Raw genomic sequence first — 17500 nt, forward strand, 5'->3', positions numbered from 1 at the left:
AAATCCTCAGCTTGTAATGTAATGTTGCTGTTTGAAACACACATTAGATAAACTAACAATCTCAAAACATTTCTAGCATGACGTGTGTGTGACGTCATACGGCCCAGATTCAGACTGATGCAGCATTAACTGCATTGAGAATAAGATTTTTCATTTCAAATTGCTGAAATTAATTTTTCCGATATCAGTAAATGCCATATAAAGAGTGTTTTAAGCAGCGCCGGAGGACAGATGAATACCGGAGCACTTAATCTAAGAGGTCGTGTTGATCCGCCCCCTCCAGCTTCACTTGACGGAGAATAAAGAATCAGATTTTAATGAGCGCCGGGTGCGAAAGGCTAAACTAAACACATCTTAGGGCATCTGACATGCACACACACACACACACACACACACACACACACACACACACAGCTAAACAAAGGTACAAGACAAAGAAAGGAAAGAGAAACAGCTGCTGTGACTCAGAGGATGACAAAAACACATGTAGGAGTTTTTCTGTTCATCTTGATGTAATAAAAAAGCTGGAATCTGCTTCCGGAAAAAACAACATACAGTACAAGGACGAGGCTTTTACAGAAATGAGCGATGCGGCGGCTGGATGTATGAAGGGTCTCTGCATTAGAGCTGTATGTTGAGGCTAATAACAGTCCGGTGTGTATGTTCTCTTACGGACTCGAGGCTAAATTGAGGCAAATGTTGTTCAATCTCACAGAGACGCAAATCTCTCTGCGATGGGCTGGAAAATGCAGTTATATAAATGGAGCATCTGCTGCTCGACCATCAGCAAGAGCTGCGCTGATGTTTCACCGCAAAAGACAAACTGTGTTTGCTCATGACGAGTAAATGCATTTGGCAACTCTTTCAGCAGAAACATCTACAGCAGGTTTCCTGAGGTCTGAGTCAGAACACTGTACAGAAATGTTGAGATGTTGTAAATAAATCAAAGATTATTAGAGGATGTTTACTGTTTCAGTCTTTCTACTAGGCCTGTCCTGATCATGAATTTTGTGCTGATGATTAGTTTCTTACAAATAATTTAATTCTGCTTTGTCACTTATGGTGTCTAATATGGTATTTTTGTTTCACTTGAAATCATATATTACATAATAATACAAATTATGATAAAATTATAATAAAAAGGCCTACTTATATAAATAATATAATATAATGCAGTCTGATGAAACTCACAAACATTCATAATATAATACAATATAATAAAATATAATATAATGCAGTCTGATGAAACAATTATAATATAATATAATATAATATAATATAATGCAGTCTGATGAAACAATTATAATATAATATAATATAATATAATATAATGCAGTCTGATGAAACAATTATAATATAATATAATATAATATAATGCAGTCTGATGAAACAATTATAATATAATATAATATAATACAACATAATAAAATGCAGTTTGATTAAACTAATATAATATAATACAATATAATATAATGCAGTCTGATGAAACAATTATAATATAATATAATATAATATAATATAATGCAGTCTGATGAAACAATTATAATATAATATAATATAATATAATATAATATAATGCAGTCTGATGAAACAATTATAATATAATATAATATAATACAACATAATAAAATGCAGTTTGATTAAACTAATATAATATAATACAATATAATATAATGCAGTCTGATTAAACTAATATAATATAATATAATACAACATAATAAAATGCGGTTTGATTAAACTAATATAATATAATATAATACAATATAATATAATGCAGTCTGATGAAACAATTATAATATAATATAATATAATACAACATAATAAAATGCAGTTTGATTAAACTAATATAATATAATACAATATAATATAATGCAGTCTGATGAAACAATTATAATATAATATAATATAATATAATATAACATAATAAAATGCAGTCTGATTAAACTAATATAATATAATATGATATAATATAATATAATATAATATAATATAATATAATATAATATAATATAATATAATATAACATAATAAAATGCAATCTGATGAAACAATTATAATATAATATAATATAATACAACATAATAAAATGCAGTTTGATTAAACTAATATAATATAATATAATACAATATAATATAATGCAGTCTGATGAAACAATTATAATATAATATAATATAATATAATATAATATAACATAATAAAATGCAGTCTGATGAAACAATTATAATATAATATAATATAATATAATACAACATAATAAAATGCAGTTTGATTAAACTAATATAATATAATATAATATAATACAATATAATATAATGCAGTCTGATGAAACAATTATAATATAATATAATATAATATAATATAATATAATATAATATAATATAATATAATATAATATAATATAATATAATATAATATAACATAATAAAATGCAGTCTGATGAAACAATTATAATATAATATAATATAATACAATATAATATAATGCAGTCTGATGAAACAATTATAATATAATATAATATAATATAATATAACATAACATAATAAAATGTAGTCTGATTAAACTAATATAATATAATACGATATAATATAATGCAGTCTAATGAAACAATTATAATATAATATAATATAATATATAGGTCTAATGCAGTCAGATTAAACTCACAAACCTTCATAACATAATAATATGATAATCTGGACATATAGAGTATAATGTTGTCCTTCACTAAAAGAGCTTGTTTGAGATATAAATCATTTTGTCTGGATGTTCGTTCAGACATTATGATTTTTCCACTCATGGCTGATCAAGTCAATATTGTCCCACAGAAATGGGGCTCTTATGATTTCAAACCAAATTTATAGCTCTGCAGCTTAATATTGAGTTCATGTCTGAACTGGACTGAAGGTGCGTTCAGCTGCAGCGATGCAGGAAAAGAAAATCATTAAAAATCTTCGCTTCTATTTATCAAGTGATTTCCTGTTCTCATAGTGTGACAGGTGTCAATCAATCAATCCAGACTCAGCTGAGCAGTGAGGATAATGCAGCGCTCCTTCCCCGTCAAACACTATTTCCCAAACGCATTAGAGCTGTTGAACTGCTGAAGTCGGTCCTTCACGCCTCTAGTGCCGCGCTGAGCGACTCGATGAGTTTCTAACCAGAGGAGAGCGTCTGCTGCCCGCTGGGCTTTGGCACCGTATGTGCAGAAAAACACCCATCCATATGCCACCAGCACCTAACTAGCTGTAACTCAGTCCGGCAGAGTGTGAACACAGTCAGACATACAGTGATAGTGCAGATTAAACTGCACTGCTCTTACACTAAAACAACTTACACTATTAGAATCAAAAGAACAAATCATTTTAGCAACTCTACTGTTCTCATAAATATGGAACTTATTAAAAATCTTCTCCTGATCCATTTTAAATGTGAATTTTGTGGCAATTTTTATTGGGATCATACTTACGGATTGCATGGGACTTAAGTCCCTGGATACTGGACTTACTTATTGGATGCGAGGCTCTACAAATAATGTTTGGATCTGGAACCCTCGCTTGAACAACTAAATCTCACTAGCAACCCCATAGCAACCATTCAGAAAGGTCTTTTTTCCTCCCATTCTACATGCAGGACTCATGCATCATACAGCAGATTTCACTGCTCATTACAGGAGCCGTGTGCTTTGTTTTGAGCTGAAATCATCAAAGTGCATCGTCTATTCAAAGACAGACAGCAGATTCATCTGAACGCATTGCATTAGCAGACATGTTTCTGTTCAACTCCACTCAAAGCCATTATTTAGCAGCTGTTCGGTGTAACTGTGTGTTTCATAATCGGCTTCTGTTTGTGTGTCGTACACGAGTCAAGTTCAACCCAACAGATATTTTCATTTCCGCAAACACCTCAGAGCCCTTCGGCCTGCTTGTAATCATGTTTATTTATTTCTCTCCTGATGTAGCTCTGTAGCCGTGAGTCATGTGATGTGTGTGGAGAGCTGAACCCAGTAAACGTACAGTGACTTGCAGTGATTTACTCTGTGGATCAAACACTGTAGCATGTCTGTCTACATCATGTTAGTGGTGCTGGCTAATGCAACCATCACTATTATTATTGCTTTCACTTACTATTTACAAAAACACATACTGTAGCAAGTTTCTAAAAAAAAAAAACAGAATACCCTAGCAACCACATACTGTAGCAACATTCTAAAAAAAGACCAGAACACCATAGCAACAACATACTCTCGCAACATTCTAAAAAACACCCAGAACACCATAGCAACCACTTACTGTAAAAACATTCTAAAAAACACCCAGAACACCCTAGCAACCACATACAGTAGAAACATTCTAAAAAACACCCAGAACACCATAGCAACCACATACTGTAGCAACATTCTAATAAACACTCAGAACACACTAGCAACCACATACTGTAGCAACATTCTAAAAAACACCCAGAACACCCTAGCAACCACTTACAGTAGAAACATTCTAAAAAACACCCAGAACACCATAGCAACCACATACTGTAGCAACATTATAATAAACACTCAGAACACACTAGCAACCACATACTGTAAAAACATTCTAAAAAAACACCTAGAACATCCTAACAACCACATACTGTAGCAACATTCTAAAAAACACCTAGAACACCCTAGCAACCACATACTGTAGCAACATTCTAAAAAACACCTAGAACACCCTAGCAACAACATACTGTCACAACATTCTAAAAAACACTCAGAACACCATAGCAACCACATACTGTAGCAACATTCTAAAAAAAAACCAGAACACCATAGCAACAACTTACTGTCGCAACATTCTAAAAAACACCCAGAACACCATAGTAACCACATACTGTAAAAACATTCTAAAAAACACCCAGAACACCCTAGCAACCACATACAGTAGAAACATTCTAAAAAACACCCAGAACACCATAGCAACCACATACTGTAGCAACATTCTAATAAACACTCAGAACACACTAGCAACCACATACTGTCGCAACATTCTAAAAAACACCCAGAACACCCTAGCAACCACTTACAGTAGAAACATTCTAAAAAACACCCAGAACACCATAGCAACCACATACTGTAGCAACATTATAATAAACACTCAGAACACACTAGCAACCACATACTGTAGCAACAATCTAAAAAACACCCAGAACACCCTAGCAACCACATACTGTAGCAACATTCTAAAAAAACACCCAGAACACCCTAGCAACCACATACTGTAAAAACATTCTAAAAAAACACCTAGAACATCCTAACAACCACATACTGTAGCAACATTCTAAAAAACACCTAGAACACCCTAGCAACCACATACTGTAGCAACATTCTAAAAAACACCTAGAACACCCTAGCAACCACATACTGTAAAAACATTCTAAAAAAACACCTAGAACATCCTGACAACCACATACTGTAGCAACATTCTAAAAAACACCTAGAACACCCTAGCAACCATATACTGTAGCAACATTCTAAAACAGACCAGAACACCCTAGCAACAACATACTGTCACAACATTCTAAAAAACACCCAGAACACCATAGCAACCACATACTGTAGTAACATTCTAAAAAACACCAGAACACCCTAGCAACAACTTACTGTCGCAACATTCTAAAAAACACCCAGAACACCATAGCAACCACATACTGTAGCAACATTCTAAAAAACACACAGAACACCATAGCAACCACATACTGTCAAAACATTCTTAAAAATACCCAGAACACCATAGCAACCACATACTGTAGTAACATTCTAAAAAAACACCCAGAACACCCTAGCAACCACATACTGTAGCAACATTCTTAAAAACACCCAGAACACCATAGCAACCACATACTGTCGCAACATTCTAAAAAATACCCAGAACACCATAGCAACCACATACTGTAGTAACATTCTAAAAAAACACCCAGAACACCATAGCAACCACATACTGTAGCAACATTCTAATAAACACCCAGAACACACTAGCGACCACATACTGTAGCAACATTCTAAAAAACACCCAGAAAACCCTAGCAACCACTTACTGTAAAAACATTCTAAAAAAACACCCAGAACACCATAGCAACCACATACTGTCACAACATTCTAAAAAATACCCAGAACACCATAGCAACCACATACTGTAGTAACATTCTAAAACAAATACCCAGAGCACCATAGCAACCACATACTGTAGCAACATTCTAATAAACACTCAGAACACACTAGCAACCACATACTGTAGCAACATTCTAAAAAACACCCAGAACACCCTAGCAACCACTTACTGTAGAAACATTCTAAAAAAACACCCAGAACACCCTAGCAACCACATACTGTAGGAAAATTAAAAAAACACCCAGAACACCATAGCAACAACATACTCTAGCAACATTCCACAAAACACCCAGAGCACCCTAGCAATCACATACTGTAGCAACATTCTAAAAAACACCTACTACACCATAGCAACTACTTACTGTAAAAACATTCTAAAAAAACACCTAGAACATCCTAACAACCACATACTGTAGCAACATTCTAAAAAACACCTAGAACACCCTAGCAAACATATACTGTAGCAACATTGTAAAACAGACCAGAACACCCTAGCAACAATATACTGTCACAACATTCTAAAAAACACCCAGAACACTATAGCAACCACATACTGTAGTAACATTCTAAAAAACACCAGAACACGCTAGCAACAACTTATTGTCGCAACGTTCTAAAAAACACCCAGAGCACCATAGCAACCACATACTGTAGCAACATTCTAAAAAACACCCAGAACACCATAGCAACCACATACTGTCGCAACATTCTAAAAAATACCCAGAACACCATAGCAACCACATACTGTAGTAACATTTTAAAAAAACACCCAGAACACCCTAGCAACCACATACTGTAGCAACATTCTAAAAAACACCCAGAACACCATAGCAACCACATACTGTCGCAACATTCTAAAAAATACCCAGAACACCATAGCAACCACATACTGTAGTAACATTCTAAAAAAACACCCAGAACACCATAGCAACCACATACTGTAGCAACATTCTAATAAACACCCAGAACACACTAGCGACCACATACTGTAGCAACATTCTAAAAAACACCCAGAAAACCCTAGCAACCACTTACTGTAAAAACATTCTAAAAAAAAACACCCAGAACACCATAGCAACCACATACTGTCACAACATTCTAAAAAATACCCAGAACACCATAGCAACCACATACTGTAGTAACATTCTAAAACAAATACCCAGAACACCATAGCAACCACATACTGTAGCAACATTCTAAAAAACACCCAGAACACCATAGCAACCACATACTGTAGCAACATTCTAAAAAACACCCAGAACACCATAGCAACCACATACTGTAGAAACATTCTAAAAAACACCAGAACACCATAGCAACAACTTACTGTCGCAACAGTCTAAAAAACATCCAGAACACCATAGCAACCACATACTGTAGCAACATTCTAAAAAACACCCAGAACACCATAGCAACCACATACTGTAGTAACATTCTAAAAAACACCAGAACACCCTAGCAACAACTTACTGTCCCAACATTCTAAAAAACACCCAGAACACCATAGCAACCACATACTGTAGCAACATTCTAAAAAACACCCAGAACATCATAGCAACCACATACTGTAGCAACATTCTAAAAAACACCCAGAACACCATAGCAACCACATAGTGTAGCAACATTCTAAAAAACACCCAACACACTATAGCAACCACATACTGTAGCAACATTCTAAAAAACACCCAGAACACCATAGCAACCACATACTGTAGTAACATTCTAAAAAACACCAGAACACCCTAGCAACAACTTACTGTCGCAACATTCTAAAAAACACCCAGAACACCATAGCAACCACATACTGTAGCAACATTCTAAAAAAAACACCCAGAACACCATAGCAACCACATACTGTAGCAACATTCTAAAAAACACCCAGAACACCATAGCAACCACATACTGTAGTAACATTCTAAAAAAACACCCAGAACACCATAGCAACCACATACTGTAGCAACATTCTAAAAAACACCCAGAACACCATAGCAACCACATACTGTAGTAACATTCTAAAAAAACACCCAGAACACCATAGCAACCACATACTGTAGCAACATTCTAAAAAACACCCAGAACACCATAGCAACCACATACTGTAGCAACATTCTAATAAACACTCAGAACACCCTAGCAACCACATACTGTAGAAACATTCTAAAAAACGTCTCGGTTACGTATGTAACCCTCGTTCCCTGAAGGAGGGAATGGAGACGTACGTCAGTAGTGACCGACTAAAAGGGAACACCCAGAACACCCTAGCAACCACATACTGTAGCAACATTCTAAAAAACACCCAGAACACCATAGCAACCACATACTGTAGAAAAATTCTAAAAAACACCAGAAGACCATAGCAACAACTTACTGTCGCAACAGTCTAAAAAACATCCAGAACACCATAGCAACCACATACTGTAGCAACATTCTAAAAAACACCCAGAACACCATAGCAACCACATACTGTAGTAACATTCTAAAAAACACCAGAACACCCTAGCAACAACTTACTGTCCCAACATTCTAAAAAACACCCAGAACACCATAGCAACCACATACTGTAGCAACATTCTAAAAAACACCCAGAACATCATAGCAACCACATACTGTAGCAACATTCTAAAAAACACCCAGAACACCATAGCAACCACATAGTGTAGCAACATTCTAAAAAACACCCAACACACTATAGCAACCACATACTGTAGCAACATTCTAAAAAACACCCAGAACACCATAGCAACCACATACTGTAGTAACATTCTAAAAAACACCAGAACACCCTAGCAACAACTTACTGTCGCAACATTCTAAAAAACACCCAGAACACCATAGCAACCACATACTGTAGCAACATTCTAAAAAAACACCCAGAACACCATAGCAACCACATACTGTAGCAACATTCTAAAAAACACCCAGAACACCATAGCAACCACATACTGTAGTAACATTCTAAAAAAACACCCAGAACACCATAGCAACCACATACTGTAGCAACATTCTAAAAAACACCCAGAACACCATAGCAACCACATACTGTAGTAACATTCTAAAAAAACACCCAGAACACCATAGCAACCACATACTGTAGCAACATTCTAAAAAACACCCAGAACACCATAGCAACCACATACTGTAGCAACATTCTAATAAACACTCAGAACACCCTAGCAACCACATACTGTAGAAACATTCTAAAAAACGTCTCGGTTACGTATGTAACCCTCGTTCCCTGAAGGAGGGAATGGAGACATATGTCAGTAGTGACCGACTGAAAGGGAACACCCAGAACACCATAGCAACCACATACTGTAGCAACATTCTAATAAACACCCAGAAAACCATAGCAACCACTTACTGTAGAAACATTCTTAAAGAACACCATAGCAACCACATACTGTAGCAACATTCTTAAAAAATAAAAAACACCCAGAACACCATAGCAACCACATACTGTAGTAACATTCTAAAAAACACCAGAACACCCTAGCAACAACTTACTATCGCAACATTCTAAAAAACACCCAGAACACCATAGCAACCACATACTGTAGCAACATTCTAAAAAACACCCAGAACACCATAGCAACCACATACTGTCAAAACATTCTAAAAAATATCCAGAACACCATAGCAACCACATACTGTAGTAACATTCTAAAAAACACCCAGAACACCCTAGCAACCACATACTGTAGCAACATTCTTAAAAACACCCAGAACACCATAGCAACCACATACTGTCGCAACATTCTAAAAAATACCCAGAACACCATAGCAACCACATACTGTAGCAACATTCTAATAAACACCCAGAACACACTAGCGACCACATACTGTAGCAACATTCTAAAAAACACCCAGAAAACCCTAGCAACCACTTACTGTAAAAACATTCTAAAAAAACACCCAGAACACCATAGCAACCACATACTGTCACAACATTCTAAAAAATACCCAGAACACCATAGCAACCACATACTGTAGTAACATTCTAAAACAAATACCCAGAACACCATAGCAACCACATACTGTAGCAACATTCTAATAAACACTCAGAACACACTAGCAACCACATACTGTAGCAACATTCTAAAAAACACCCAGAACACCCTAGCAACCACTTACTGTAGAAACATTCTAAAAAAACACCCAGAACACCCTAGCAACCACATACTGTAGGAAAATAAAAAAAAACACCCAGAACACCATAGCAACAACATACTCTAGCAACATTCCACAAAACACCCAGAGCACCCTAGCAACCACATACTGTAGCAAAATTCTAAAAAACACCTAGAACACCCTAGCAACCACTTACTGTAAAAACATTAAAAAAAAAAACACCTAGAACATCCTAACAACCACATACTGTAGCAACATTCTAAAAAACACCTAGAACACCCTAGCAAACATATACTGTAGCAACATTGTAAAACAGACCAGAACACCCTAGCAACAACATACTGTCACAACATTCTAAAAAACACCCAGAACACCATAGCAACCACATACTGTAGTAACATTCTAAAAAACACCAGAACACGCTAGCAACAACTTATTGTCGCAACATTCTAAAAAACACCCAGAGCACCATAGCAACCACATACTGTAGCAACATTCTAAAAAACACCCAGAACACCATAGCAACCACATACTGTCACAACATTCTAAAAAATACCCAGAACACCATAGCAACCACATGCTGTAGTAACATTTTAAAAAAACACCAGAACACCCTAGCAACCACATACTGTAGCAACATTCTAAAAAACACCCAGAACACCATAGCAACCACATACTGTCGCAACATTCTAAAAAATACCCAGAACACCATAGCAACCACATACTGTAGTAACATTCTAAAAAAACACCCAGAACACCATAGCAACCACATACTGTAGCAACATTCTAATAAACACCCAGAACACACTAGCGACCACATACTGTAGCAACATTCTAAAAAACACCCAGAAAACCCTAGCAACCACTTACTGTAAAAACATTCTAAAAAAACACCCAGAACACCATAGCAACCACATACTGTCACAACATTCTAAAAAATACCCAGAACACCATAGCAACCACATACTGTAGTAACATTCTAAAACAAATACCCAGAACACCATAGCAACCACATACTGTAGCAACATTCTAAAAAACACCCAGAACACCATAGCAACCACATACTGTAGCAACATTCTAAAAAAACACCCAGAACACCATAGCAACCACATACTGTAGAAACATTCTAAAAAACACCAGAACACCATAGCAACAACTTACTGTCGCAACATTCTAAAAAACATCCAGAACACCATAGCAACCACATACTGTAGCAACATTCTAAAAAACACCCAGAACACCATAGCAACCACATACTGTAGTAACATTCTAAAAAACACCAGAACACCCTAGCAACAACTTACTGTCCCAACATTCTAAAAAACACCCAGAACACCATAGCAACCACATACTGTAGCAACATTCTAAAAAACACCCAGAACATCATAGCAACCACATACTGTAGCAACATTCTAAAAAACACACAGAACACCATAGCAACCACATACTGTAGCAACATTCTAAAAAACACCCAGAACACCATATCAACCACATACTGTAGCAACATTCTAAAAAACACCCAGAACACCATAGCAACCACATACTGTAGTAACATTCTAAAAAACACCAGAAGACCCTAGCAACAACTTACTGTCGCAACATTCTAAAAAACACCCAGAACACCATAGCAACCACATACTGTAGCAACATTCTAAAAAAACACCCAGAACACCATAGCAACCACATACTGTAGCAACATTCTAAAAAACACCAGAACACCCTAGCAACAACTTACTGTCGCAACATTCTAAAAAACACCCAGAACACCATAGCAACCACATACTGTAGCAACATTCTAAAAAACACCCAGAACACCATAGCAACCACATACTGTAGTAACATTCTAAAAAAACACCCAGAACACCATAGCAACCACATACTGTAGCAACATTCTAATAAACACTCAGAACACCCTAGCAACCACATACTGTAGAAACATTCTAAAAAACGTCTCGGTTACGTATGTAACCCTCGTTCCCTGAAGGAGGGAATGGAGACGTATGTCAGTAGTGACCGACTGAAAGGGAACACCCAGAACACCATAGCAACCACATACTGTAGCAACATTCTAATAAACACCCAGAAAACCATAGCAACCACTTACTGTAGAAACATTCTTAAAATACACCCAGAACACCATAGCAACCACATACTGTAGCAACATTCTTAAAAAAAACACCCAGAACACCATAGCAACCACATGCTGTAGAAACATTCTAAAAAACGTCTCGGTTACGTATGTAACCCTCGTTCCCTGAAGGAGGGAATGGAGACGTACGTCAGTAGTGACCGACTAAAAGGGAACACCCAGAACACCCTAGCAACCACATACTGTAGCAACATTCTAAAAAACACCCAGAACACCATAGCAACCACATACTGTAGCAACATTCTAAAAAACACCCAGAACACCATAGCAACCACATACTGTAGTAACATTCTAAAAAACACCAGAACACCCTAGCAACAACTTACTGTCGCAACATTCTAAAAAACACCCAGAACACCATAGCAACCACATACTGTAGCAACATTCTAAAAAACACCCAGAACACCATAGCAACCACATACTGTAGTAACATTCTAAAAAACACCAGAACACCCTAGCAACAACTTACTGTCGCAACATTCTAAAAAACACCCAGAACACCATAGCAACCACATACTGTAGCAACATTCTAAAAAACACCCAGAACACCATAGCAACCACATACTGTAGTAACATTCTAAAAAAACACCCAGAACACCATAGCAACCACATACTGTAGTAACATTCTAAAAAACACCAGAACACCCTAGCAACAACTTACTGTCGCAACATTCTAAAAAACACCCAGAACACCATAGCAACCACATACTGTAGCAACATTCTAAAAAACACCCAGAACACCATAGCAACCACATACTGTAGTAACATTCTAAAAAACACCAGAACACCCTAGCAACAACTTACTGTCGCAACATTCTAAAAAACACCCAGAACACCATAGCAACCACATACTGTAGCAACATTCTAAAAAACACCCAGAACATCATAGCAACCACATACTGTAGCAACATTCTAAAAAACACCCAGAACACCCTAGCAACCACATACTGTAGCAACATTCTAAAAAACACCCAGAACACCATAGCAACCACATACTGTAGCAACATTCTAAAAAACACCCAGAACACCATAGCAACCACATACTGTAGTAACATTCTAAAAAACACCAGAACACCATAGCAACCACATACTGTAGCAACATTCTAATAAACACTCAGAACACCCTAGCAACCACATAATGTAGAAACATTCTAAAAAACGTCTCGGTTACGTATGTAACCCTCGTTCCCTGAAGGAGGGAATGGAGACGTACGTCAGTAGTAACCGACTGAAAGGGAACACCCAGAACACCCTAGCAACCACATTCTGTAGAAACATTCTAAAAACACCCTGAACACCTTAGCAACCAGATAGTAATATGCTAAGAACATGCTGAAAACACTTTGAACACCCTGGCAACAGTATCGACAAGCTAAAATAAACACTTGGATTTAGACATGGTAACATGTCTTAAGCCAAAAGCTAACAGTTTATAAAAAGTTTCAATAGCTAACATAGTACATTTGACCAAAATCTGCAGTGGACAAACAGCACACAATGTATCCCAAAATCTATAACTCGCAATTGCGAGAACTACATTCAGAATTTAAGTAAATAAGTTACAATTACCTTTTTTGCTTTTTTTATTCCTTGGCAGAAACAAGCTTCCATAGTAAAATGACTCACGGGATGTTTGTGAAAACGATTAAGTGATGATTCATTTAGTTAGTAGAGGCAGAACACAGCTGGTTAAACCCCAACACACGGATATATGCAGTACGCTTAGTACAGTCATAGTCATGAATCCTCATGCAGCATGACTTCACTGAATCTCTGAAAATGAAAAAATAATTTGACAAAAATGCTCGACAAACTACATACTGCACAAAAAACTGCACACAATTCTTTTGTCCTTTGACACATCATGAAAACAGTAGAGATGCATTGTGAGTGTGCAATGCAGCATGAAGAGCATACAAACGTACTGCATTAACACTTAAGAAAAGCCATTCTCATCGCATTCACACTTTTTCCTCAATGGCGCACCAGAGACACTTTATCTCTCAGCGTGATTTCACACCGCAAACACAATGGCGGCGCGTCCTCCAACACACCCCCTCCTCCCTGAAGACTTCAAGGGACTGACGCGGAGTGCTGATTCTACTTCAAATCAAATGAAATGAGTTTAACCCTGCATACATTAACTGGCTGCTAAATAAGAGTTAAAATGTTTTTTTTGTTGTTGTTGTTGTTGTTTTTGTTTGTTTTTTGGATCAATACAGCTGCCTCGCTCCTGTCAGAGCAACCCGTCTGCTTTCCGTTATTAAATCTCTGAAGAGCATCGCTGACTTCAGCTGGAGTATTGCCATCTGAAGTGGAGTTCGGTTCCTCCTCCTCGAAAAGCAGCCTTTCACAAAGTACAGTATGTGTTCTTCAAAAGCCGCTTCTCAAAACACACACTGATATTGTAGAAAATGGAAAGAGCTTGTGTGACTCATAACTTGGCAGTTTAATTTTCAGGTTTTAATGGATGAGATTATGTGAGGTATCTTGAGATTTATTCAGGGTGAGATTCAAAACACAGCTAGTCAACACTACTCACAAATCTGGAACGTTCAGCCAATCTCAGTTTTAAATATAGCTGCAAGCAGCAATTAAGGGGCCAAGCACAAAAGCATGGTAAGTTATGCAGGGGGCATCAGACCAACTGCAACAATGAGTAATTAAAGATGTTTTAGATGATTTTAGTCAAAATTGATGGAAAAATATTAAATAGAATCACTAGTAATATGATTTAATTGCTTAACACTTTCGATACAAAATGACAAAAAAATAAACTAAAATTCACATGAAAACTAAACATATATAAAAAGCTCATCCAAAATATTAGTAAAACTCTAATAAAACTAGGGTTGCAAAGGAGAAATATGTTTTTTTCAACTCTATTCAAGTTCCCTGTTATAAACTAATCTGCAATTTCACAAATTTTCAGTTCATTCCCATTAATTTCCATATATTCCCATTAATTTCCACATATTCCCATTAATTCCCATATATTTCTGTTAATTTCCATATTTTCCCATTAATTCCCACATATGTCCGTTAATTTCTATATATTCCCTTTAATTTCCACATATTCCCATTCATTTTCATATATTTCCATTAATTCCCATATATTCCTGTTAGTTTCCATATATTCCTATTCATTTCCATATATTCCTGTTAATTTCGACATATTCCCGTTAATTCCCATATATTTCCGTTAATACCCATATATTCCCATTAATTTCCACATATTCCTGTTAATTTTCATATATTTCCATTCATTCCCATATATTCCCGTTAAATTTCATATATCCGCTAATTTTTACATATTCCTGTTAATTCCCATTTATTCCCATTATATTTCCGTTAATTCCCATATATTTCCGTTATATATTTCCGTTAATACCTAAATATTCCTGTTAATTTCCACATATTCCTGTTAATTTTCATATATTTCCATTCATTCCCATATATTCCCGTTAATTTTCATATATTCCCGCTAATTTCCACATATTCCCATTAATTCCCATATATTTCTGTTAATTCCCATATATTCCCATTAATTTCCACATATTCCCATTAAGTCCCATATATTTCCATTAATTCCCATATATTCCCGTTAATTTCTACATATTCCCGTTAATTCCCATATATTTCCGTTAATTCCCATATATTCCCATTATATTCCAATTCATATATTCCCGGTAATTTTCGTATATTGCCACTAATTTCCACATATTCCCTTTAATTCCCATACATTCCCGTTAATTCCCATATATTTCCATTAATTTCCACATATTCCCATTAAGTCCCATATATTTCCATTAATTCCCATATATTCCCGTTAATTTCTACATATTCCCGTTAATTCCCATATATTTCCGTTAATTCCCATATATTCCCATTATATTCCAATTCATATATTCCCGGTAATTTTCGTATATTGCCACTAATTTCCACATATTCCCTTTAATTCCCATACATTCCCGTTAATTCCCATATATTTCCATTAATTCCCATATATTCCCATTAATTTCCATATATTCCTGTTCATTTCCACATATTCCTGTCAATTCCCATATATGTCCGTTAATTCCCATATATTCCAATTAATTTCCATATATTCCCATGAATTCCCATATATTCCCGTTAATTTCCATATACTCCCGTTATTTTTCATTTATTCCTGCTAATTTCCATATATTCCTGTTAATTCCCATATATTCCCATTAATTTCTATTGAAAGTTTCCAAATTTTGAAATTTCCCGGAATTTTGCAACCTTAAATAAAACTAAAATAAAATGTGAAATAGCACTTACACTGCACGATGAGCTCGACCACGGCCTCTCTGGGCTTGACGTTGAAGCCGTTGTACTGGCTGGTCTGGCAGCGGTAGGATCCGCTCATCTCGCGTGACACGTTGACGATCCGCAGCACACCATCATAGCTCTCCATCTGCATGCTACCGTCCGGCATGGGCGCCTCTTTATCCGCCCGCGACCACAGGATGATGGGCTTGGGTTTCCCTGAAACAAGGCACTCCAGCTCCACCGTCTCGCCCTCCCGCACCACCAGCGGGGACTTGCCCCGCGGCACGGTCAGGTTCGGGGGAACTAAGAAAGAGAAAAACAGAGGAGGGACTGATATGGGACTCTAGAAAGGCAGCAGACGGGGTCGCTGAGGATGGTCAACGCTGGCGGATGTACAGTATATTTATGCATGAAAATGAAACCAATGTCCGAATGATCAAAAACAGAACAGCTGAGCGTTTAAAGCACAAGGACCAAAAGCTTTGGACAAGGACCAAAAATTGCAACAATATAAGATATAAAAGTGAACAGACTTCAACATCCCATGCATTTTTTTTTTTTCATATGTGGGATTTTCCTACTCAATATCTCTAACATCCAAACATTAATGCATTTCAACACTACAAAATATAAAATAGCAATACAATCATTAGTTGTTGTTTTTTTTAAATGTGTATACAGTTTTTATTCGTATTTATTTTAGTTTTAGTTATCCTTCAGAAATCATTCTAATATGCTGTAATATTCAAAAACATAAAAAATTGAAATAATTCCAAACGTTTGACCATTTG

The 17500-nt window shown here is 36.1% G+C and overlaps 1 protein-coding gene across 1 annotated transcript in view; it reads right to left on the reverse strand.

Moving 5' to 3' along the window:
- LOC125278596 (MAM domain-containing glycosylphosphatidylinositol anchor protein 2-like) overlaps positions 1 to 17500 on the reverse strand; it is a 188478-nt gene that overhangs the window by 44800 nt on the left and 126178 nt on the right. Inside the window, exon 8 of the mRNA XM_048207883.1 lies at positions 16719 to 17012. Coding sequence (XP_048063840.1) covers positions 16719 to 17012 — 294 coding nt within the window. The remainder of the gene's footprint in view (positions 1 to 16718; positions 17013 to 17500) is intronic.

The sequence above is a fragment of the Megalobrama amblycephala genome, linkage group LG11, assembly GCF_018812025.1.
Source record: "Megalobrama amblycephala isolate DHTTF-2021 linkage group LG11, ASM1881202v1, whole genome shotgun sequence".
Taxonomy (NCBI): Eukaryota; Metazoa; Chordata; class Actinopteri; order Cypriniformes; family Xenocyprididae; genus Megalobrama; species Megalobrama amblycephala.